Source organism: Schistocerca nitens, chromosome 6, assembly GCF_023898315.1.
Source record: "Schistocerca nitens isolate TAMUIC-IGC-003100 chromosome 6, iqSchNite1.1, whole genome shotgun sequence".
In the NCBI taxonomy this organism is placed as follows: Eukaryota; Metazoa; Arthropoda; class Insecta; order Orthoptera; family Acrididae; genus Schistocerca; species Schistocerca nitens.
In genome coordinates this window covers 295696807-295723671 of record NC_064619.1, presented here as the reverse complement: position 1 = coordinate 295723671, position 26865 = coordinate 295696807, and the positions used below count along the sequence as shown (strand labels likewise).

General features: G+C 42.9%; 2 protein-coding genes across 4 annotated transcripts in view; one reads left to right on the top strand and one right to left on the bottom strand.

Moving 5' to 3' along the window:
* Positions 1-26865, bottom strand: part of LOC126263658 (oxysterol-binding protein-related protein 9) — a 518089-nt gene that overhangs the window by 384693 nt on the left and 106531 nt on the right. The window lies entirely within an intron of this gene.
* LOC126263659 (elongation of very long chain fatty acids protein AAEL008004-like) overlaps positions 1-26865 on the top strand; it is a 121056-nt gene that overhangs the window by 19679 nt on the left and 74512 nt on the right. The window contains exon 2 of the mRNA XM_049960768.1: positions 2489-2569. Coding sequence (XP_049816725.1) covers positions 2506-2569 — 64 coding nt within the window. The 5' untranslated portion in view covers positions 2489-2505. The remainder of the gene's footprint in view (positions 1-2488; positions 2570-26865) is intronic.

The following is a 26865-nucleotide window of genomic DNA, read 5'->3' as shown; positions in this document are numbered from 1 at the left end:
TCAACTTACAACCAAGACATCAGATTACCTCCTTAAAAAGAACGAGAAAACATAGCACTTTGAAAATAAATTATAAATCAACAAATTTTTCTACGGAATTATAAATTTAACTTTCACTATTTGAAGGTTACTAAACTACGAAAGATGGTGTCACGAACTAGAGGTAATAAATAATCTTACTGTGGATTCCATCGCACAGTATAGTTCACCAGAAGCGTACAATAGCAGTTTTAAACTGACAATTCCATCTGCATACCAACAACGTAGTAGCTGAGTGAAAAATTTTCGTCACTGCACTGCTCCTGCTCTTGAAGACTTCGCACAATCTGTCAAATGGCTCTGAGCACTATGGGACTTCACATCTGTGGTCATCAGTCCCCTAGAACTTAGAATTAATTAAACCTAACTAACCTAAGGACATCACACACATCCATGCCCGAGGCGGGATTCGAACCTGCGACCGTAGCGGTCGCTCGGTTCCAGACTACAGCGCCTAGAACCGCAAGGCCACTCCGGCCGGCCACAATCTGTCATTCGGTTGGTATAGCGCCCGTTGAGCTGGAGAGAGTACTTTCCGTTTGACGAAAGTACGCGATTCGGAAACTTGGGCTCACTTTTCACTAGGATCTATAACGATCAGCCTATACATTGTGGTGGTGGTGCAAATTATTACACATTATTCTTCAGGTGGAATTATTTGCCTTGAATGTAAAAATGATATATCTTATCCAATTATATGATGAGAGCAAAGATTTCTCAATGGCGATACCGTGAATGAAGTTATCCAATCTTACATAGATCTTGTAATAAAACTTCATCAAACAACTCTGCTGAGGTCCGTAACTTCGTAGCCTCAGTCATTCCGATACAAGCCGACCGTGTACGGTTTACGTACCCTCACTCACCTATGATGAATAATCGCTGATCTTATCAATGTCTCTGGTGAGGGGCGCAATGCTTGCAAACTGTAACAGTCTGAACACTCGTAACAGGCTAAGTCTATGTGATGAACCTGGACCGAAATCTAACAACAAAAAGAGTAAACAAGTTCTTGTGCAGTTCCAGATGTGAGTAGTGGGAAATGCGATGAGGCATAATCGAATCGAAGTATAATACTCCTGACCTAAGGAATCTGCCCGCGTTATTTTCCTTCACAGCATACTGTGCTGAACACAGCACACTGTTTTGAGCGTTCACCACAACTCCGTCAAAAGCAATAAATCTAAACCCTATTAAAGTGTTACTGGGTGGATGTTTTACAAATTAGCATAACGTTGTATTATATTTCCACTTTGTTAGGCAGTATTTACTATAACAACCGTTAATGAAAGTGAAATGTTTTTTAAACCAGTCATTAAACATGGAGCATAGGTTCATCACTTTGAACTAAACAACAGACACTACAGCATGAAATAGAAACACCTCATATGTCCAGCAAGAAAGTGACTACAAATGTTTCTTTACAGCCGGTGCTTAGTTTTGCACGAAGATGAGATGACAGCCGTGTTTCGTTTCGCAAGAACTGATGGTCATCAAAGTTGATCGAAATTAGTCATAATTAAAATAAATGCGTAACCGAGATGGTGAAATAAAGGTTAAATTTAAATCTTAGCTAGTAACTGCAGAGCTAAATTAACGTATTCAGGTAAACGCCAAAGAACTCAATTTCATAATTCACAGTACTTTAAATGCTTCACTCCACGCCAAAAAAAGATATTACAATACACAGTATTCACTGAAGACTAACAGTGTAATGTTAAAAATCTGTATGATGGGAATAACTGATCTTCCTAAATTCTACTTATATCACAATAGTGGGACGATTCATACTGAATAATTTATCTGTAATTAATGAAATCTCTGAAAAACAAAAGATGCTGCTACGAAAACTTCTAGAGGAATTGTTCTTTTTTTTCATTACCTATCTGTCTCGAAGACGACTGCTATAAATGAGTATTGGTCTAAGTAGTGAGAAGTAGCTGAGAAGAGAGTAGGACTTCGAAGTAAACAGAGTGACTTCCCTTTTTAAAAATTCCATCATTCCATTTAAGCTAGTAAGTGGAAATTAACCAACATCTACGAACAATAAGCACAGAGACAGATAGCCACAGCTCTAATTTGTGAAACAATATAAAACACATAGAGGAGGAACACATATATTAGGACTTCTTCCTGACCAATAGGCAGGCGTACGGAGCTTGTGAATAATTACTGTCTTAGTGTGTCGTTGCCAGTAATTGTTAGCCTACTCTTATAGTAACAGGTTCTACATAAGCGAGACAAAGGAAAGCCGATGATCAATAGCATATCTGTCCCTGAACCGTTAAGAAATTTTCTAAAGTAGAAAGGGTAATACGTGTAGAATAATGTTACTTTAGCTCACGGCTAAAAAACGAATATCATGAACAAATGTATATGATTTTTTTAAACTTCCTTCCTCAGATCTTTTGTCTTCAACAATCACTAATATGGTTTGTTCTTGTCGTAGGACGACAGCTCTGCAAGATGTCGACTGGCCTGGTGCAGAATATGACTGACACCTACCAATATTTCTTCGACGAAATGGCTGGTAAGTTCAAATCGCCTTCTCTTATCATTACGGCCTCTACCTAAATGATAGAAGGGAAGCTTACGATCAATGGCAGATCCGGCCCTCAGAGGGGAAAATGGGTACAAAGGGTACAAAATGTAGGACGTTTCAGGTCTAGCGGGATGATAGAGTAGAACAAAGAAACCAGAAACAGAATATCAATAATAAATATCGTCAGAGGCTGATAACTAGCTCACTCTAATAAAAATATTGAAGGAGCTACCTGGAACGCATTTTTTATTTAAGGAAAAACAAGACACGTAAATTTAGAAAGCAAAACATGCGTTATGGAGGTGGCTGTCTTAAATAATATTCCAACGATTTAATCATTGCGACATTACTTCCGGTCAACGACGAACTACTATTTTAACATCGCTGTTTCAGTAAGTTGTTAGTAACGCGCAACAAATTATGTTTATCAAATGACATATTAATCATGCGAAATTAAGTTATGTGAACAGAAATATAATCATATTCTCGAATTTACTTACGTTTCACGGCAGCACTGAGCACATGTCAAGTCAGGGAGGAAATATTAGCCGATGAGGCTCATACGCTGTACCTAACTAGTCACTAAATGAAGCCCAAAGATAATTATAACTGCCATTGACCACCTAGTCGCAACAAAACGACTTGTGTGAATATCTTGTTCATTTATAGAAGAAATGAATTATTGGTTTCAGAAAATTTATTACCTCGTGATTAATGTTTAAGTAGAACCCTGTGTGGAAATAATTCGAGCATTTGAATATTATGGTTTTCGTAGTAGCTACCCTGGGTCTCACAAATAAATGAAAACTGTAACTGAGTGTTAAGTCAATAAGTATCTGCACTTTCGTTGTGTCGTGTTTTAAATTGGTAGTACGACGTAGTGTGCTCGCCAGCCGCTAGGTGGCTTCATTCTCTTCACCTCTCTTGCGTCAGCGTTGTCGCATCAGTTGTTTTTACTCTATGTTCCTTGATCAGTTGGCTTTGCGCTCTTGCGAAGAGAAGACGACTGTGTCACTCTTCTTTTGCTGCAATGAACAACAGGGTTCAGCGCTATGCTAATGAAGGTGAGAAGTTTTTGAAAGCAATCATCACTGAAGATGAGGTATGGGTCAGTCACTTCGAACCCCAGCGCAGGGAACAGAACTACCGTGGATCTCCAGCCAAAATCAAAGTCAAGGGACAACTTTTTGCAGGAGAATCAATGTTGACAATGTTTTGGAACTTTACTATGAAACAGCGTTAGACTGATATGCTTTCCAACGAGCTGAAGCCCGCAGTTCGAAACGAACGCGAAATTGTGAAACTGCGTTCTTTTTTTGAATGAGAAAACGTGTTTCACATATCGCCGCTCACGCTGTTGAGATCATGCATTTAAGAGGTGGCGGAGCATCTTGTGTGCATCGGGTTACCCAAAGCATACGAGACTTGCTGCTAAATCGATACCTTTTTTCTGAGGTTATTTGAAAGTTTTTGCCGCGATGGATCTAGTGCATATAAGACGCTGACTATGTTGAAAAATTCAATGTAAGTTCTGCATTGTTGTTGTAATAAATTAGGAAAATGTTGTGAAGATGATTTTTGACTTATCCTCGTAGATAGCGACCGTTCAGTTTTGGTCATCTGTAGAATACTGTGTTATTCGAGTTTTGACTGACTATACGCTTGCGTGAACACTCCACGAATGAAGCATCCCTGCTGTAGAACATCACTATTTTCTTTATATCTGGTGTTTGACGTGCCTTTTTGATCGAGATTTTCAAGGGTCTAGCCTGGCTCAGTTGGATGGGACGCCAGATCAGGCGGGAGCAATAGAATCAATGATCGTTTTATCTTATTCAAAAAAACCACATTAAAAACAGCTATCACTAATGTACGTATTTTTCAGCTTTCTTCTTAAGAGTATCGGCGAGCTTGTTATCTGGTCAGAGTTTAACGGACATGTGACGATGTAACTTATCGATGTACGTCAATACAGCACAACGGATAATTTTGATACTGATGAATATCGGATGATTGTCTTCTAGGATGAAGGGAGTGCACCACTCTTGCTGCTTACCAAAATCGTTGCTTTTAAAGGTATCAATCCGCGAACTCCTATATGGCAACATGAGTGTTTAGTGCATTCAGATGTTGGCTAATACGTGCCGAAGCCAAAGACAATCTTGTCCAACCAGAATGCATACAGTTGTTCTGTAGCAGTGGAACAGCGGCAAATAAAATGGCATGTCAATAAATCTACTCAAGAGTGTAAGATAGCTAACTCGGGTTTGACAATTTCCTACTATCGCTTTGGCATTAAGATAACGCAAACTTTTTTTAAGTTGTAAATGATCAACGTCACCTGTATGTTTTCTGTCGTCTTCAGTTATTGTTCCTTTGTTCTTGATTCTCCTTTGTTAGGACGAAGTAACAATTTAAGGAAACTGCTACCGCGATGAATAAACCACGAAATTGGGCGCGCCCTTTCTTTACCATGTGTATGAGGCAAGAGTCAATACCGCCAGCAGCGTGAATGTCTTAAATACAGTGCGATCGAAAGTCGCTCACATAAAACTAAATGTCTGTATATAGGAGTTGCACTGGATTTGTGCAACTCCGCCACTGGGAGATACGATGGAAATCCCAGCGACAGTCTCAAGCCTGGATGAAGGAGGGGTTTGGGCGTGGGGCTAACAACACTATCCCGGAAAGAGAGCTAGATACGGAAGCAAAGGGCAAAGGAGACCAGACGGATGTAACGGGTAAACGGCCTTGGCAACAGAAACGGCATATGAATTGGTATTTAGCGACATGAAATGTGGAAACACTGAACAAAACTGGAGAACTACAGAATCTGAAAAAGGAAATTTAGAAATATAATGTTATGATGGCGGCAATACACGAGGTGAATGGCAAGAAAGTAGAATATTAGCATTTGGGACACAAACACTGTTCTACAGCTGTGGAGGCAGAGGATATGGAGGCATAGGTTTTCTGATTGATAATGCTCATAAGGCTGCCATATTGAAGTTTAAGCCTGTTGATGAAATAATCTGTGTCTTACGAATGAAAACCCGCTTCTTCAATACATCGTTCATATGTTCGTATGCTCCAACAGAAGATGTAGAGCCGATAGGAAAAGATATATTCTATGAGCAACTGGAACAGCAAACACCAAGGATGGCGAAGCATGATGTTAAGGTTGTTATGAGGGACTTCAGTGCTCAAGTAGGAAGAGAAATTGCACACAGGAAAGCAACTGGTAAGAAGAGTCTGCATGAAACTTCTAATGACAACGGTTATCAGACTCATTGATGTTGCCATTGGTAATGACATGGTTATTGAAAACACATGGATGCAAACGAAGGATATATGTAAAGTTACATGATGCTCCGCAGATGGGATTACAAAAAAATCAGAGTGATAACGTACTCATAGATAGACACCATGCTTCAGATATATTACAAGTGGACAGCTGTCGTGGCGCTGATGGAGATACTGATCACTATTTGGTAAGAATCAAATATATACAGAGCATAGTCAATTACAGGCAGACCAAGAAAACTATTGTGTCAAAGTTTGATGATGCTAAGTTAAGAAATGATGAAAACACAACAGTATAAAACTATTTGGACAAATAGACTTAATAAAGCCGAAGATAGGACAGGAGAAGTATTGAAGAAAGATCGGAAACAGTCAGAGGTATAATACAAGATACAGCTGAAACTGTACTGGGTAGAAAGCAGCAATTGAGAACCCAGGTCTGGTGTGATGAAGGTTGTAGTAGGAAGACAGAAGAAAAAAAATGAGACAAGAAAAAGAATGCTGCAAAGGAGAACAAAAATTATTATAGACGAGTACCAGGAGAAGGGAAAGGGAGCAGATCAGGAACGTAGGAGGAAAAACAGAGTTTGAAAAATGGTAGATTGATTAATTGGAAGAGACAAAGACTGCTCAGGAAACAAGGAAATTCTATACGCGGGTGAAAGGTATAAAGAGCAGTTTTCTGTAGAGATAAGGAGGGAAATATGATTACAGGAAAAGATCAGATTTCAGAAAGATGGGTGGAGTATTTTAGAGAACTATTGAACAGAGAATCGGAAAATGACGGTGAAGTAGATGATGCTATAGCAGAAGAGGTGGAGCAGGAAATAAACAGAGAAGAGTACCAGGAAACTGTCGATGACTCTACGCTGGAAGAAGTCAAAGCTAGTAACAAGACTCTTAATAAACGATAACGCTCCGGGAGAAGACAATATTACAGCAGAAATGATAAAATACGGTGGAGAAAAACTAATAAGGGTTTTGTATGAGATTACAATGGAAATATGGCGGAAAGAAAATATGCCGGATTAGTAGAATACAGCTGTACTCTGCCCTAAACATAAGAAACATGACAAAGCTGACTGTGTGAATTATGGAGGAATTGCATTGTTGTGTATAGTACATAAAGTATTAGGAAAAATCATGGCGGGGCGACTTAGTACATATGTAAAAGAGTATCTAGGAGACTACCAGTTATGTTTCAGAACTAACAGATCCGCTACAGATCAGCTTTTTACCATCAGACAGATTGTTGAAAAATGTTATAACATCGACGCCCACCAGCCGTTCTTTGATTTCAAACAAGTTTGTGATAGCATCAAAAGGGATCAACTCTGGAGGGCAATGCAAGACGCACGAATACCCAACAAACTAGTAAAACTGGTTCAGATGACTTTGAGAAGAACAGTGTGTAAAGAAAAGGTTGAGGGCACTTTATCAAAGGCATTTGAAGTTAACCACGGATTGCGACAGGGTGATAAGCTCTCCACTATTCTGTTTAATGACCCCTTGGAGAGGGTAATGCGAAAGACACAAATCGGCAACCCTGGGGAACACTCTTTAGTAGAGTGACACAGGATCTTGCGTATGCAGATAATATTGATTTGTCATCCAATAGGAAACAGAACATGGAAGAGAAGCTTGAAAAAATTAGAAAGATATAAAGCGGAGATGGGGCTGACACTCAGTCAACGACGAAGTACATGTTAACATCTAAGAAAAGGTATAGTGAAGGACAAAGTAGTATGACTTTGAAGGGGAAAGAATATGAACGCTGTGAGAGCCTTAAATATCATGGGTCACTGGTAACTAAGAATAATGATACGAGAGAAGAAATACATGCAAGGATTACAGCTGGTAACAGGAGCTACTTCTCACTGATTAAAGTATTTAAAGCAAGAAGTCTTAGTGGGCATCTGAAGCTGACAGTGTATCGTAAAGCAATAAGACCTGTGGTGATGCATGGTTCGGAGCCTTGGACAATGAAGCAAAATGATGATTAGTTGTTGCAGGGATGGGAATGGAAGATACTCAGGAAAATCTTCGGGTCAGTGAATGATAGGGGTTTTGACGAATCAGAAATAATAAGATCAGAGACTTGTACAACAAACCAGATATCGTGACAAAAATAAAGAATAATAGACTAAGTTGGATCACACATATAGAAAAAATGGTGGAGAGCAGCACAATCAAGGAAGTTTTGAATGGAAAACCAGGTAGAAGTCGCGTAATGGGCACACCAAGGACCGGATAGCTAGACATCGTGTAGGAGGACTTGAGAAGAATGGGAGTTAGAAGATGGGCAGCCAACAGAGAAAAGTGGGTGGGGATTGTCCAGGAGGCCAAGGACCTACACGGGCTGTAGCGCCAAGGATTAAGTTCATTTGTGCAACAAGCTACCGCAAGATAGCATCACAAAGACGCCAATGTAACGGGTAGAAGTCACATGGCATTTGTAGTACTGCGCACTTGATTGCTTGGTAAATGTGTGCTTTTCCCAAGGGCAACTACATTTCATTGTTCAACAGTTCTTTTCGATTTGTTTGTAAGATCGAGATGCAGACGCATTTCATGGGAAATATCCAGATGCCACAAAACCGAACAAATCGTTTATCACCATTTTCAGGGAATGTGGATGAGTTACAAACATGCAGCGAACTGGGAGACCGACCATTTTCACGAACGCTAAACCGGCTGAGGCGAGGAATGTAACGCAGCGTTCACTGAAAGTTTGAGACGGTGTGTCCACTTTCGGATTTCGTATTGTAGCGCTAAAAAAGCGATACAGAAGTTGGAATTCCTACGTATTATGTTTGTATTAAGCATGCACTGAAGGCACCGGACAAAGAAAAGCGTCCTGTGTACTTTACATGGTTTCGATTCTTTGTTGATCTCCATGTAATCATAGGACTGTACTGCGTTTTCTTCACTGATAAGACATGGTTTCAACATAAGTAATTACTTAAAACACAAGAATCTGGTCAACTGAAAATCCACATGCCTCTTATGAAAATAGTATCAGAATACTGGAGTATGGTGTACCGCATCGCATCGACAAATAGTGGGTGATACTACGCTAGTCTATACCAAGACACCAATCGAACCGTTTATTTCTATTCTTGAGGCTGATGTGGGTGACATTTCGAGCATTCTGTATATAAGAGTTTGTCAATACTGCTCATAAATGGGAGAAGAATAGAGGAAGATATTTCAGTTTTCTTTCGCATCTACTGGCGGATTATTGAGCCAGGAGCGCGTTACGAAACAGTTCGAAGATACGCAAGCGAAATATTTCAAACGCGAACGCAAAAGGATTATTTACGAACAGTGACAGGGAGAATGAAGTCGATTTTCCTTCCTCTTCCAAAGAGGGTACTGTGGTTACTGTCGATCCCGGCCTTTCAGCATCTCAAACCTTTTCTGGGGCTCCCCTTCCAAAAGTGAAATTGATTTCTATGGCGATGACGACAGACGCTGCAAGAGAGGCGTTGTGAATCACATAAAGGTTTACTATTGAAATTTAGAGAGAGTACTTTCCGGCAGGAGTCTGACAACATATTACTTCTCCCGCATACGTCTCGCGAAACGACCGCGATGAAAAAATTCCACGAATTATAATTTTGGCAGTACACCACCTACTGTCAAGAGCGAAGACCAGAAATATTCAGAATATGCTTAAGTGATCCTGCTCTTCGTACTCCTGTTTTTGTTAATAATGTCTTGAACAGATTTACCCAGCAAGCTACATTTTTTTTGGAACAACGTTTTCTCAAGGGAGCAGACTATTCAAGGTAAGGTCTGTTGTTGCGTATGTAAAACGAAAGTCAGAGTCGCTTTTATGCCAAGCGCGTGTGTGTGTGTGTGTGTGTGTAAACGAAAGCCTAAACTGGTACAGTTAGCGTGAATACAAAAAAGTAGCATATCCAAATACTGGAATACAAGTTTCAGCGAGGAAACCTCGATGGAAAAATCATAGAAACGGCGTAGTTTTCCGTACACTAGACGTGTGTGTAGTAAGTTTTCATGTTATTTATAGATTCCATATGACAGCAAACCTATCAGCGCTCGAGTTTCGTCTGACTTTCTAGCCGGCCGGTGTGGCCGTGCGGTTCTAAGCGCTTCAGTTTGGAACCGCGTGACCGCTACGGTCGCAGGTTCTAAATCCTGCCTCGGGCATGGATGTGTGTGATGTCCTTAGGTTAGTTAGGTTTAAGTAGTTCTAAGTTCTAGGGGACTGATGACCTCAGAAGTTAAGTCCCATAGTGATCAGAGCCATTTGAACTTTTTTTTTTTACTCTTTCTAGTAAAAGCATCGCGAAGAAAAAAGGCAGCGACGAGAGCGCTTTGCGTGAGAGGAACACCTCTTGCGGGTACAGGGAAGACACTTGGCCAACATCGTTGAATCGCCTCTAAAACAAAGCAACCCTGTGATAAGATACGTCGTCTGCAGCAAGAAAACAAGCGGAAGTAATCACATTATTGTTGCAAACAATGCTATGAGGGGCTGTATGCTATTACGTGTTTCCGATTGTATTATACCCAAAAGAACTGATTAACTGTAAACGTTTTCCTTCATTGTAATGGTTTGTTAAAGTCAATACACAAACAGGCAAGACAGCGATATTGAAGTACTGCAGTATCCAGCGAGATCCCCATACCTGTCCTCGATAAAATTTGTGTAGGAATAGCTCACACGTCAACTCCGTTCCAGGACATCAAAGACCAGTCCCAGCAGCTGTGGGTCCATGCATAAGCATAGGATACAGCGGCTTTATAACACCATTCCCAACCGAATCAGCGTGTGCACCTAGGCACGCAGAGAGAGAGAGAGAGAGAGAGAGAGAGAGAGAGAGAGAGAGAGAGCGCATCATCATGCTAATTACTGGGCTTCACACTGTCAATATCTCTGTAAATTTGTTTGTTAACACTGAAATAACATCACATACTCCCTCAGTTATATTTCGTTTCCTACTCCCCACTGGGTACTTTTTTTTTGCCAGGCAATGTTTTAAACTACATTACTGCTCAGCACGTGGGCAACCTGTTTTGTTTTTTCGCTACAAGTAATCTGACTGATTCTTAAAACATCCGCTTTTCAAATTTCTACACTTTTGCACGACCCAATTCTGGAAACCTTCCTTCCCTCACCCCCCCCCCCCTCTTACTCGGATACGGGTACTCCAAAAACATGGTTGTGGAAGGATTCGACAACTTCCTGATGAGATGAAAATGGCAGTACACATATTTTTTGTTTGACTGGGATACGGAAAAACGTCATTAGGAGACAAATCTGGAGAATAAGGGCAATGTGACAATTTGTTTGTCAAATAAACAATTTTTTACTGTTCAGTGACATATGGCATTGTCATCATAAAAAATTATGCGACGTTTCCACTCTTTTTTCCCTGATTTCGTATGTTACTTCGGGCAAACGAATTAATGCGTACCAATCTGAATTAGCTCCTCTTCTATCCTCTACAGCAACGGCCAGGTCACGCCCAGTGTAAGCAAAGGAACAATCGATAGTCATTTGCTTGGAAGTGTGTCGTGAACGAACCACATTTCTTAGTTTCGGTTCATCTTAAAACGCAGTTAGTTGCTGCTTAGTTTACGGCAGCAGTTCCTTATACAAAACGATGTGAGCCTCCTCGGCTTTGGTCAAATAGTGGGGAATTCAACGGTAAAATATATATTCACAGATAAATATTCATGCAAATTCGAATGCATTGCAGTCCAAGATAAACCTGACGATGGCTCTGTCGGAAGATGACTCAAACTCTATTTTTATCAATGATGTGGTGCACAGCAGCGCTGCTTATTGGAGGAACAACCGATTTGGTCGATCTATACGAAATTCATCGTTGAGGGATACATTACCACGGTGAAATTCTGGAAACCAATTGTAACAGTCTTTCCTCAAAATAAATGGATGCCTCAAACTATTTCGTTCAACATTGTGAGTTATGTCTTTACGAAAGTTGCCCAAATTTAACCAACGGCAACGTTCACGTATGATTTCCAGTTTTTCGCGAGACTTCTTTTATTGTTCCCTGCTTACAAAACACTTTTAGATTTCATAGCATGATCATTGTTTTAACAGCAACACAGTGGTTGTGCTACATTCCTAGCCTACATAAGGTCGTGGGTTCGAATCCAGCCGAGTGCACTGAAATTTTTATTTTGAAATATTTATCGAGATGACTTCGATCATTTTCACTCAATTAATTGATTAAAATGTTTTTTTTTATTTCTAATCTTTTGACGCCTCATTATAATCATCGTATTAAATTTGTCAGTTACTTTCATTTTTCTTCTCAGATATTTTTTTTTTTTCAATTTGAATCATTGTGAACGAAATCACGATTATTACTACTTATCTACAGTAATATTTAAACGTTTGAAAGTACCTATATAACGGTCTATCGCTTCTATCGCTTTCAAAAAGACAAAAGACGAAATAATCTACACTATGTGATCAAATGTATTCGGACACCGTAACACCACCGCCTCTGAATTTTTCTGTTTGTACTGCGCACGCTGGCAGATGACGTACACTGGGCATTCGCCATACCCACACCCTGTCATCGGATCGCCACATTGTGTACCGTGATTCGTCACTCCACACAACGTTTTTCCACTGTTCAATCGTCCAACGTTTACGCTCCTTACACCAAGCGAAGCGTCGTTTGGCATCTACCGGGTGATGTGTGGCTTATGAGCAGCCACTCGGCCATGAAATCCAAGTTTTCTCACCTCCCATCTAAGTGTCACAGTACTTGCAGTGGATCCTCATGCAGTTTGGAATTCCTGTGTGATAGTCTGGATAGATGTCTGCCTATTACACATTACAACCCTCTTCCACTGTCGGCGGTCTCCGTTAGTCAACAGACGAGGTCGGCCTGTACTCTTTTTTGCTTTACGTGTCAAAAATGGCTCTGAGCACTATGGGACTTAACATCTGAGGTCATCAGTCCCCTAGAACTTAGAACTACTTAAACCTAACTAACCTAAGGACATCACACACATCCATGCCCGAGGCAGGATTCTAACCTGCGACCGTAGCGGTCGCGCGATTCCAGACTGAAGCGCCTAGAACCACTCGGCCACTTTGGCCGGCCTTTACGTGTCCCTTCACGTTTCCACTTCACTATCACATCAGAAATAGTGGTCCTAGGGATGTTTAGGAGTGTGGAAATCTCGCGTACAGATCTATGACACAAGTAGCACACTATCACCTGACCACGTTAGAGATCTGTGAGTTCTGCTCTCTCACGACGTATAATGACTACTGAGGTCGCTCATATGGAGTACCTAGCAGTAAGTGGCAGCACAATTCACCTAATAAGAAAAACGTATGTTTTTTCAGAGTGTTCGGATACTTCTGATCACATAGTGTATTTATATTGGCTGTGCAGTGCTGTCAAAAACGCATTTTTCGTTGAAAGATGTACGCCACCCAAAATAAACATTTAAAACAAATTCTTGTTGCACTATGGGCAAAATAACGCAGATAAAGATTTAACCGAAAGAAGGGATTATAAATAAAACTAAATTCAAACAAACCGAGGAACAAAAATAATGAATGCAATAAAACATGGACGAAAATATAAAGCGATGGAACTAAATGGAAGTTAACAAAAATAGTTACAATCTCATACAGACTACAGATGGAAGAAGAATGACAGGAAGAAAAAAATTAGAACACATGAAAAGGTAGTACGAAGATTAAAAATGTGGCGAGAATGGATTAGGAACAAAAAGAATACGTTTTACCCAACAAACTTAATTTAAAATGCCGATACAATTTCGAAACCACGACCACATGCTCGTCAGGAATGTACCTTAACCACTACAATACGCCACTATAGTGCACTACGTAATTCTTTAAGGGAGTAGACAAAAACCACTCGAAATGTTTTCGCAGATTACTCACAAACGAGGGTCTTCTTTGATGTGTGGTTTCAGGTTGTGATACCTGACACCCTAACCTATACAATCGTGCGTATGTTTTCAAAAACTCGAGCCCAACTGTGGTGACGTCTTATCAATTGCACTTATCTTTCCTTGGCGCTACAGTTTTATTCCAAATCTGCGTTAGAATCCTTTCGAAATGAACTACGGTGTTGTCATTAAGGTGTAAAAGCGTTACATTTCCGCGCCTGTTTCACTGAATCCGACATAATACACTTTTTGTCTGTCATGATATTTTTACTCTGATTGAAAAAAAGTGTATTCTGTAAATAGGACTGTAAATAAGTGGAACCACAGCAAACAGCCACGCCCGAAATATTAACTTCGAAGAACACATGTGTAAAAATGGTTTGCGAGCTGCGGTTTCACTACGCTCAATGATTACCTCAAATTACACCAATTATACTAATGGACGTAGGTGAAAGAAGATCGGATGGCAGGTAGCTATCTCTACAGCGCGCGAAGAATTAATTAGAATTGCTGCCACCCGATAAGTTCTAAATGACTTTCATTAAAGTTAATGAATTACAGAGCCAGGCTCAAAATTCCGATAAAAGGCCGAGTTCGCTAGAAACCTGATTAACGAGTAATGCGATCTCTTCTTGTTTGCAGTAATAGGAGAACAATGTAAGCCATTACAAAATACGTTCGGGGTGTGGGTTGCGAATAGTCCACTGTCAGCATAGAGATTAAGAAAATAGACGGTAACGTAATACAAGAGAACACGAAGTAGCACTATTCGAAGTTAAATACGCAATATCCATCCCAAAGAACATTACCGAGTCTGCTACGTACAGCTCCTTACTCTTCATGTTGACGAGGGGACCGCGCTTACTCGTCATCACAGATTTCCTCTACATTTATGGTATATACAGGTCTTTGCCAGAAATTAACATGATGGAAGTGGAAGCTCGAAATCCATGCAGAAATATCTTTTTGATTTCAATGTTTACGTTACTTACACTGCAACTAAACCGAAATAATGCTCAACTTACCGTGTTTATTAATATTTTCATGAAAGGCCTGGAAAGGAGAGGCAATGGAAAATTTGGGATTACAAATAAATTGTAAGGCGCACTCGAGAACTTATTATATGAAATTAGATACTGTTACTTTCCAGTTCATGATTTCATCTTGCCCGGGTTCTATCTATTGCCAGGCCAATGGGACTATTTTACCTGCACCGTGAACCTAATGTTTGTGTGCAGCTGCCGAGGACTGATCGAAGGTCAAAAAGAAACTAACAGAACGCGCAGTTCTGTATGCTTTAATTATAATCCCTTCTTGGAAAGTTATTTGCCGGCCGGTGTGGCCGAGCGGTTCTAGGCGCTACAGTCTGAAATCGCGCGGCCGCTACGGTCGCAGGTTCGAATCCTGCCTCGGGCATGGATGCGTGTGATGTCCTTAGGTTAGTTAGGTTTAAGTAGTTCTAAGTTCTAGGGGACTGATGACCTCAGATGTTGAGTCCCATAGTGCTCAGAGCCATTTGAACCATTTTGAAAGTTATTTACAGAGATCTGGCGGGCGCTCTATGTACAATAGTTTCCTATAAATTCATTTGCAATGGCAAATTTTTCTTTGCCTTTCCTTTTCAAGCCTTTTAATAAATGCAATATACTGAGCATTACTTCGGCTTACTTACAGTGAAAGTAACGTAAAAATTGAAAATAATGTTTCCGCACATGGACTCGATCGATCCCATGATACTAGGATTACCGTTTTGTACTCTTTCCGCACCGCTAACCACCGCCTTGAAACTACGCTAACACACACTATGCAGTCACATTAATGTGACCAATTGACACGAGCCTGAATAACCACCTTCTGCAGCGCGGACTTTTGCGAAACGTGCAGGAAGAGTGTCAGTGAGGTTCAGGAAGGCATCGACAGCGATGTGGAGCAATTTCGAATCCATTGGCCAGCTGCGCTAAGTTTCTCGGCCGAGGAACCATGGCGAAAACAGCCCGATCGAGGTGCTCCAACAGATTTTCCATTTTGTTTAAATACGGGGAGTCAGGTGGCCAGCGGAATACAATACACTCTTCCTGGTGCTCTTCGAACCGCTCACGTACACTGTAATCTGTGTGACGCGTTGCATTGACCTACATCTACATCCATACTCCGCAAGCCACCTGACGGTGTGTGGCGGAGGGTACTTTGAGTACCTCTATCGGTTCTCCCTTCTCTTCCAGTCTCGTGTTGTTCGTGGAAAGAAGGATTGTCGGTATACCTCTGTGTGGGCTCTAATCTCTCTGATTTTATCCTCATGGTCTCTTCGCGAGATATACGTAGGAGGGAGCAATTTACTGCTTGACTCCTCGGTGAAGGTATGTTCACGGAACTTCAACGAAAGCCCGTACCGAGCTACTGAGCGTCTCTCCTGCAGAGTCTTCCACTGGAGTTTATCTATCATCTCCGTAACACTTTTGCGATTATTAAATGATCCTGTAATGAAGCGCGCTGCTCTCCATTGGATCTTCTCTATCTCTTCTATCAACCCTATCTGGTACGGATCCCACACTGCTGAGCAGTATTCAAGCAGCGGGCGAACAAGCGTACTGTAACCTACTTCCTTTGTTTTCGGATTGCATTTCCTTAGGATTCTTCCAATGAATCTCAGTCTGGCATCTGCTGTACCGACGATCAACTTTATATGATCATTCCATTTTAAATCACTCCTAATGCGTACTCCCAGATAATTTATGGAATTAACTGCTTCCAGTTGCTGACCTGCTATATTGTAGCTGAATGATAAGGGATCTTTCGTTCTATGTATTCGCAGCACATTACACTTGTCTACATTGAGAATCAATTGCCATTCCCTGTACCATGCGTCAATTCGTTGCAGATCCTCCTGCGTTTCAGTACAATTTTCCATTGTTACAACCTCTCGATATACTACAGCATCATCCGCAAAAAGCCTCAGTGAACTTCCGATGTTATCCACAAGGTCATTTATGTATATTGTGAATAGCAAACGGTCCTAGGACACTCCCCTGCGGCACACCTGAAATCACACTTACTTCAGAAGACTTCTCTCCATTGAGAATGACATGCTGTGTTCTGTTATCTAGGAACTCTTCAATCCAATCACACAATTGGTCTGATAGTCCATATGCTCTTACTTTGTTCGTTAAACGACTGTGGGGAACAGTATCGAACGCCCTGCGGAAGTCAAGAAACACGGCATCTACCTGGGAACCCGTGTCTATGGCCTTCTGAGTCTCGTGGACGAATAGCGCGAGCTGGGTTTCACACGATCGTCTTTTTCGAAACACATGCTGATTCCTACAGAGTAGATTTCTAGTCTCCAGGAAAGTCATTATACTCGAACATAATACGTGTTCCAAAATTCTACAACCGATCGACGTTAGAGATATAGGTCTGTAGTTCTGCACATCTGTTCGACGTCCCTTCTTGAAAACGGGGATGACCTGTGCCCTTTTCCAATCCTTTGGAACGCTACGCTCTTCTAGAGACCTACGGTACACCGCTGCAAGAAGGGGGGCAAGTTCCTTCGCGTACCCTGTGTAAAATCGAACTGGTATCCCATCACGTCCAGCGGCCTTTCCTCTTTTGAGCGATTTTTAATTGTTTCTCTATCCCTCTGTCGTCTATTTCAATATCTACCATTTTGTCATCTGTGCGACAATCTAGAGAAGGAACTACAGTGCAGTCTTCCACCGTGAAACAGCTTTGGAAAAAGACATTTAGTATTTCGGCCTTTAGTCTGTCCTGCTGGTAGATGCCAAAGTGCCAAGGAGAAACAAACCGCATGTAGTGCAGGACATGGTCCCAACGATAGCTGCATACTTGGGTTAATCGACTGTGCCTTCTAGAACAACGAGATCTCCCAAAGAATGCCACGACAACATTCTCCCAGACCAAAACGCCCTCTCTTCCGATCTGGACCTTTCCGATGGTAGTTCAGCGCTTTTGCTTTCGAACGCTTCACGCCGATTGAGCATAAAACGTGATTCATCTTAAGAGGCTACCTGTCGTCACTCTGTGGACTTCCAGCTGCGGTACTTGCGTGCACATTCCAGCCAACGTTGAACAGTGGTCACCATGGGTGCATGAAGCAGAAGCCTGCGGCGGAAGCCCATACCCAGCAACGTTCACTGAACGGTCGTTGGGGAGGTACTTTCGGTAGCCCCTTGGTTCAACTGGGCGGTCTGTTGGTTACGAGTTGCACGTCCATTCGTCCGTACACATCTCCGCAGCCGTCGTCCATCACCGTGGACGCCAAAACAGCGCTATCCAAACCGGCGCCGAGGCAGCTGTGGCGCACTACGAATCACAGTGTGCTTTAACCATAGGGGGAATCAAACAGTTTACAAACTCAGCCTTCTGACGGTGATTCCATCCTTGGACCGCAAGTAAATAGTCATGCCCTGTTGGAGTCAGATAATTCGCTCCGTTTCGGCATTACGACAATGACTGCACTGTTTCCCGCGTCCTCCAAACATACTTTATATACCCTCTACCGCTAGTGCTGTCATCTGCCGTTTGCGGATAGTTATGCCACGTTGACGTAAAACATAGTTGTTGGTCTCATTAATGTGACTGGACCGTGTATTTCAAGCAGTCAAATGCGTTCACAGTCGCCAATGAAGACACTTTATCACATGATGTTTGACACACCCATGTGCACTGCTGCATGTTCCAAAAAGCAAGTTCCAAGATTAGATGTATTTTTCGTAAGTTGCTTACTTTTATTGATATTATCATTAGCTAACTTTTTACAGTAGCTACACAACGACAGAAGACCCATCTGCCAGAGTATTCCACCTTTCTTGTTTTTCCTTGCCTTTATCCCCCATCTTCATGGGGTCGACATGTTAATTTTCGAATGTGACCATGTTAGTGGTACAAGGCGGCCTCCTTTCGCCACCCTCCCGCTCCCCTGGGACGGAATTTGTGCATCCCCTTCTGTCTGCGTCACGTGTTATCACCAGTGATAGTCTGCGATCGTTTTTAAAATCTTTGCGTAACGTATAGCTGAGGCAGGGGGGGGAGGGGGGGGGGACAGACCGAGATTCACGTAGTCGGATGTGGGGAGTCGCCTAAAAACCACATCCAGGCTGGCCAGCGCAGCTGCCGTCGTCGTCGTCAACCCGCCGGGCGGATTCGAGCCGGGGCCGGCGCGCCAACCCGAATCCCGGAAGTAGCGTGTTTAGCCGTCGGCTCACGAGGCGAGGCAGCGAACGTCGACGTGCTCGCAGACGGCCATCCGAAGTCACGAGACACAGCACTGTCGGCACACGCCACGAGCTGGGTAATGTGATTCTGCGCTCTTAGCGGCAGCTGTCGGCTTTATTGGCTCAAAACCCGTACAGTGAGTCCACAAAAAAGAACGCGCGTGGAACTCCTATGTTAATTCTTATTAAAACGCTAATTTCTTTTCTTGACCATATGCTAATCGTATTGTTCTGTCTGCGGTATACTCAAATAAAAACTTTAATATCCGTAAACGTTCAATAAGACAAAAATGAAAGATACATGTCCACACAGGAAGGACATGCAACTTATAAAAGTTCATCAAATCGAATAAACTTACTCCTGACAGAGAGCGCACTTATAATTACCTTATATTATAGAAATTATCTGTCTTAATTTTATACGAAAATTCCATAGCCCTTTAGGAATTGCGAACGTGTGAAAAAAATTGGATACGGCGGGACTCGAACCCTCTTCCAGTTCACCATCGGTTCCCAATCATGGGACCTCAACGAAAGCTTCCCTCGGCCGCATTCTTTGTTTTACAGTCTTCTAAAGGCTGTAATCGCCGAAATATTGACATTTAATTATAACAAATCCTAACAGGAATGACATTTTTCACGAATCTTCACCGGGTCGTTGCCTCAAAACGGCTTACTTTCGTATAAACCGAAAATAATTGAGTACGAAAATTATTTAACCACCACCATGACGCTTCCCGCCATTTTATTAGAACAAGTAGCATCCCTAACGATTCGTTCTCGAGACATTCAGTGTGTTGGTGCTTATAAACAGCATATATTCATAGGATGAACCGTATAGCATAAAACCAACGGGTATGGACTTGTCATGAAGACGACAAGTCGAGCACCGCGTCTTACTTGCAACTTGTGACGTAGGCAGCTTTCTTGCTTCCCACTGGTTATACCTTACGTGGCACGTTGCCTACATATCGCAGAACTTATTTTGTGTTTCACGTGACGAAATGGCTCCTCAACGAGAAACACACACATCAAAAAAGTTTTGCACCGCCTCGGCTCCAAGAGTTCCGGAACCTGTACAGAAAATTGGAATAGAGATCAGCCTAAAAATCATTTCCGCCCTTTTTCTTGCTCATGAAAACCACACATTGCATGTTGTACCATCATAAAGTGAGACACTCAGAGGTGGTGGTCCAGATTGCTGTACACACCGGTACCTCTAATACCCAGTAGCACATCCTCTTGCACTGATGCATGCCTGTACTCGTCGTGGCGTACTATCCACAATTTCATCAAGGCACTGTTGGTCGAGATTACTCCACTCCTCAACGGCGATTCGGTGTAGATCCTTCAGAGTGGTTGGTGGGTCACGTCATCCATAAACAATCCTTTTCGATCAATTCCAGGCATGTTCGATAGGGTTCATGTCTGGAGAATATGTTGGCCACTCTAGTCGAGTGATGTTGAAGGAAGTCATTCACAATATGTGCACGATGGAGGAGCGAATTGTCGTCCATGAAGACGAATGCCTCACCAATATGCTGCCGATGTGGTTGCACTATCGGTCGGAGGATGGCATTCAAGTATCGTACAGCTGTTACAGCGCCTTCCATGACCACCAGCGGCGTACGTCGGCCCCACATAAAGCCACACCAAAACATCAGGGAACCTCCACGTTGCTGCACTCGCTGGACAGTGTGTCTAAGGAGTTCGGCCTGACCGGGTTGCCTCCACACACGTCTCCGACTATTGTCTGGTTCTAGGCATATGCAACAATCATCGGTGAAGAGAACGGTATGCCAATCCTGAGCGGTCCATTCGGCATGTTCTTGGGCCTATCTGTACCGCGCTGCATGGTGTCGGGGTTGCAAAGATGGACCCCGCCGTGGACGTCAAGTGTGATGTTGCGCATCATGCAGCCTATTGTGCACAGTTTGAGTCGTAACACGACGTCCTGTGGTTGCACGAAAAGCAATATTCCACATGGAGGCGTTGCTGTCAGGGTTCCTCCGGACCATAATCCGTAGGTAGCAGTCATCCACTGCGGTAGTAGTCCTTGGCCCGAGGTTTAAAGTCTAAGCTGTGGATAGCTGTTCCTCAAAGATCCTTACGGGTTGGAATAGTGTTGCCTCTCGTTGTGGATGGTCCTTGCGTGTTATTTGTGATAAATCCTGGTTGACAGCCTGCAGGCATGCTGGCGGTGATGTTGGCTGTTGATGTTGTACTAGTTCTTCTTCCCCTCGCTCGCGATGTTGTTCAGTGCGGACTCCAGCTCGGGTGAGAGCTTCCTCTCTCCATCTCGGACTTCTTTCTTCAGCCGCGCGACCGCATCCTCCAAGATGAAGCCCCAGTCGCGCGGCGTGAAGACTGGGTTCGAGTTGGTGTGGAGGTCCTTCTTCGTGAAGAATTTGAGCATAATTGCCCGATATCCGCCACGAAGCTCGAACGGCCGGTACGGAAGTGGTGGCTTCCGTTTCCCTTCCGCTTGCGCGAAAAGGTAGGGTTTTCTTTGGACGTCGTACCGCCCATCTCGCCCCATGGTTGCGATCTTCTTGAGTATCGCTGGCAGGTTCGTGACGTCCGGGAAAGGTATGACTCCAGAGTGCATCCCTCCTCCAACTTCATCTCGTTTGTCCTGCTGCTTCTTCTTCTCCTCCACATCCGGCGGTGGCGGTGGCGGGGGTACAGGCTGCACCACGTCCATGGGCGTCTCCCCGGTTTCCTGTATTGCTACAGGTTCCGGGGCGACGTCCGTTTGTGTACACACATCCACCCCAGTTTGTCGTACTACCGTGGGGGTGGCACCGGGGCGGGTGTCTTCTTTTGCAGCGTCCTGAGTTCTTCCCACCACTCTTGCAGCTGCCGGTGGAGACCGACGATCTCCTTCTGCATTGCCGCCCTCTCTGCCGCCATCGCGGCTTTGAGGGCGGTTACGATCCGCCCACTCGCCGACCCTTGATAGCTCGCGCGGTTAGTTTCGCTAGTTGCCGCCGCCGACGATACACTGCCTGACTAAAACAGGGAAGCAGCCGGAAGGAATAGTCAGATGTCTAACTCCGTACACACACCACCGGCAGGTATGTACATGTTTACAGTAGCTATTCTCTGTGACAAGTGGAAAAGCTACCAGACAGCATTAGTCTTGTGTGGTATAGTACATAAGGGGCGTGAACAGCGTCAGACGTTGACTATCACTGAAGTACACAGAGATTCCATGTAGTCATGGGAGATAGTGTTATCGCAGCACCTGACACTCTGAACAAGTCTCGTTGTGGGTCCGCATTTGGTCGACTGGTTGAACTGGGCCATGTCCACGCCTGTGCAGCATTCGATTGTGACAGTGGCCCGACGCTGAACAGCACGAAAACGTGAGGGCTGCCATCCTCATCACCAAGGTTCCGGTCGACCGATCTGACCACCATCGTAATCGCATCAGATCCGCATCTGCCATCCGAAAACAATTAATAGATTCCCGGCAACGTTCTGTACACTCACGCAAAGTATGTCTGAGACTAATAGCAGCAGGACTAGGAAATTATCGCCCCATGCGCAGGTTGATGTTAACACTATGCTGCCGTCCGGCGACACAACAGTGGTGCCGTGAGTATAGTATCACGCAGTGGCCGGCGACAGCACGTTAGTACCTTTTGCATTCTGTTGGTGTTTTGTTTAGATAACAATAAGTTACACACGTCAACAAGTTTTTTGTTTTTATAAGTATTGTGCTCTTTCATCAAGGCGGACGAAAGGGACAATAGGATGATTTATGTTCCGGACGGTTTGGCCGATTGGGAAGAAAACATTGTGCTTCACTTTCATTTCTTTGATAACCAATCTTAGGGAGATAGTGAAATACGTCCAAGAAGAATTCGGCGAACGCTACGGTTGCCAACTGATTCGGCTGAATCAGACGAAGAAGACAGTGGTCAGACTTCGATTTACCGAGGACCAATAATAAATTTGAAGGATCCCAGGGTTCAAACGTATTTCCCAAAGATACACAGAGCGTCGAGGATATCGTAGAATTATATATTGGGAATGAACTATTTGAATATATTAGCAACGAAACCAAAAAGTACTACAGTCAAAATTGCAATAGAAGGAAACTGGATTTAAAAAATGCCAAATTTGTCGACGTTACGGGACCCGAAAGTAGAAAACTGTTTGGGCTTGCTATCTTTATGGGAATTTTAAGAAAAGCAAGGATCAATGATCATTGGTCAACGAATCCGTTGATACACACACTGATATTTCGCAAAACGATGTCCCGCAACCGATTCACACATATATTATCATTTTTACACTTTTCCGACAGCAACAATAAACCGGATAATGCCGACCGGCTTGTCAAAGTGGAATTCGCAATTGTTTATTTTTCCAAAAAGTTTAAAGAAACGTTTAATCTAAGTCAAAACATCTCAACTGATGAAGGAATGATACCGTGGCGTGGACGGTTAAATTTTAAAGTTTACAATTCGTCGAAAATTACGAAATACGGCATACTCATTCGGATGTTGTGTGATTCGAGCACGGGATACGTTTCCTGATTCAAGCTATATTACGGCGCTGGACAGCCTTTAGCAAAAACAGTGATGGAAATATTGATACCTTCTGATGGAAAGTGGCATCACCTCTGAATGGATAATTATTATCGCAGTGTAGAACTTGCAGAGAAGTTACTTGAAAAGGAAATCCGAGTTTGTGGAACGATATGGCGAAATAGAGGTTTCCGAAAACTTAAAGCGCGCAAAAGTCCATGTGTTTGACGCTTGTCATCAGCGGAAAGGTGACAAGCGGCCGGTGACAAGCCAAGTAATCCTAATTAGCGCTGCCGGCGCCAAGCGAATAAATTTGTACGAGACGTCCGGACGGCAAAGTGTTAACACCACAACACAGACAGCAGCTTTTGGAATGGTGCTGTGATCGGGAAGTATGGATTGCAATTGAATGGCGTCACATTGCCTTCAACGATGAATCGCGGTTTTGAATTGCACCGAATGGCCATATTTGGCAAGAGAAAGTCCCATTCTTGCTATGTTTTTGAGAGCCAGGTAGGCACAGCAGTGTTACTCCCGGCGTCATGGTGTGGGTAGTCACAGGGTATGAATTTGGGGTACGGCTGCTAGTGACTGAGGGAACTCTGACGGCACAAAGATAATTCACGGATATTGTATGCCAAGGACGGCCAAGGATTCGGACGCGACCAAGTATCTGGCTCAAATGCCATAGCTCCCTTGCAGGGATACACACTTTCCATATCATCACGCCACGCTATCTAAGTGTAAGTTGGGAGAAGAGGGCTGAAACTGCGAATGTGCCGCATTTAACTGACAATGCAGTCACACTGAATGCAGCTTCGTTTCATATTTCTAAAGAACATAGATCACAAGTTCAGTATTATGTAATTAATTTTGGCGTGATGAAGACATAATTTGTATCTGGTACAAAGTGTTGGCATACAGACAAACACAGTCAATTTCACACATTTTTGCACTCGGGTTGCCATGTAATTGCGAATTATTCAGTTTCAAAATTGAAAGAAGCCTTTCACCTAGACCTGTTTAGCGAAATATTTTGTCAAGTTCGCAACCTCACTGTGGAGGTGTGGAAACTCTTCCAGAGGAAAACAACGTAGGCCTCCTGGACAGCCTTAATGTAAAAGAATGTGTCTTTTAAATGGGAATTACATTGTTCATCAGTTTCATCTGTACACGCACAGCAAACGGGCTCGAAAACATATGTACAATTGGCAGTGTCCTCTAAATGTTTAGAAACCTATCCTTGTAACTCTTTCAAGGCTATGAATTCTTCAGACCTCGCATTTTCTTTAATGCCAGTGAGGTTAGGGAAGTGGATGCTGTTTTTTGTGTGAATCTGTCACTTCAACAATCACATTTTCGTTTAAATACATCCCCATAAAATCAGAAACAAGTTGTTTCTCGTCTTGCCATGTCTTACTGTCCGCCCCGATAGCTGAGTGCTCAGCGCGGCAGAATGCTGTGCTCTGGTACTGGGTGTTATGTTATCATCATCATCATCATCATCATCATCATCATCATCCCCATCGAAACGCAAGTCGCCGAAGTGGCGTAACCTAAAAAGACTTGCACCAGGCGACCGGTCTATCCGACGGGAGGCCCTAGCCACACGACATTTCATTTCACTGTGGGCAGTGTGCAGTCAAGTCCACTTAAAACGTGATGTCTGCAATACATTCCGAGCGTTCTAATTTTCGTCCCTACTCTCGTTTCTACTTCAGAAATTCAACAATAGCGGATTTTTAAGTCGAAAAATCGTTGCAGGCATGCTAGTTGACTTCGCCAACGTACGTTGCAATAATATATGAAGTCAACTTCGTTCAGTTCCACCAAAAACTGTTGCAATTGACAATGTAACAATGCGTGTAATTTCATGTACATACTATTCCCACCACCAGTTTTATCACATGCTCCATGCTAGCAAATAGCACACGAAGTGCTTCTTGATGTACATAACAATGATTGTCATACAAACTGTCAGCCGGTTGTAGTAATTTTTTGCTCTTTCATTGTCAACTACTTTTTTAAATTATTTCTGCTAGGTGTTGTAATCTAATTCCACAGTAAATCTGCCAACTTTTACCAAATATTAGGAATTTTCCTTCTCGCTACTGTCATTATTAATCTTCTTGGATCGTGAGATGATAGATCGCTAAATTGCCTCGTTTTGTGCTGACTGTGGACCTGTGAACTACATTTATACCACAAAAACAGCGAAAGATAAACATTACTGACACCACGATTCTCCAGAAGTGAAGAAATTCCTGTCGACACAGAGGTGCCACATCATAATATTAAACGAAATGTCGCGCTGTACCGACTACTTCCGAGCACCGACATGGGCCGAGCCTCTTGCTTGCTCACTGCTCGCACATTGTGCTCGCGTGCAGTTTGGCACACCAAAGCCGACAGAGCCCCACGTACCCATTTTATTATCTGTTACGTGACAGTATTGCGGTGCAGTTTTGAAACAGGTCAATGCTATTCCACTCACGACACACATCTCCATGAAATGTCTGCTGACGCTGGGGTACTCCCGTGGCTTACAAGATCTCCAGATTTGTTCCCAACATAACGCGTGCGACCAGATGCGATGTCAGCTCTGTCCCAGTGTCAGTATACAGGATGTCAAGAGCCAGCTTGCCTTGGAGAGGATACAACACCTTTATGACACCTGAATCATTGCACGCAACGGTAAATGGGCGCATACTGCGAGGTTCTGCGTAAACTGTACTCGATTTTGTAAATAATGAAATAATTTCACATATGCTCTCAACCTACGAAATTCCATTTCGTTCCACCTCCCCTTTCAAGTGCTTCACTTTTCTGGTCAGCAGTGTATTTCAGATGGGTCAAATATAATTATGTGTCTCTGCTTCCTGAGAAATTTCAGTGTGAAAAATTGTGTAATACTGCCACGGCGCAGGATGGCTACAACCAGCCGAAACTCATAGCGTTTACTTTACCTTGTGTGACCAAATCTGGAAACATTTGCAATTTATAATCACCTGACTGTTGTTTCTCCCTTCTAGATCCAGAGGACGTTTAAAACTGCTTCTTTTGTTTACGCTACCTCACACCAACAGACAAGCAAACCTAAGAACTGTAACCGCTTCCGAATCCAGTTGTGATGTCAGGTGGAAGGGAGGTGCTGTTCCCGCTATTCAATCTGACTGAGGAAAGCAGCAATGTCGCTAAAATAGTTTAAGGGTGTGATGCTTCATGTTAGTCTATGATGATTTTGCTGACAAGCTCAGTTATGTATGACACA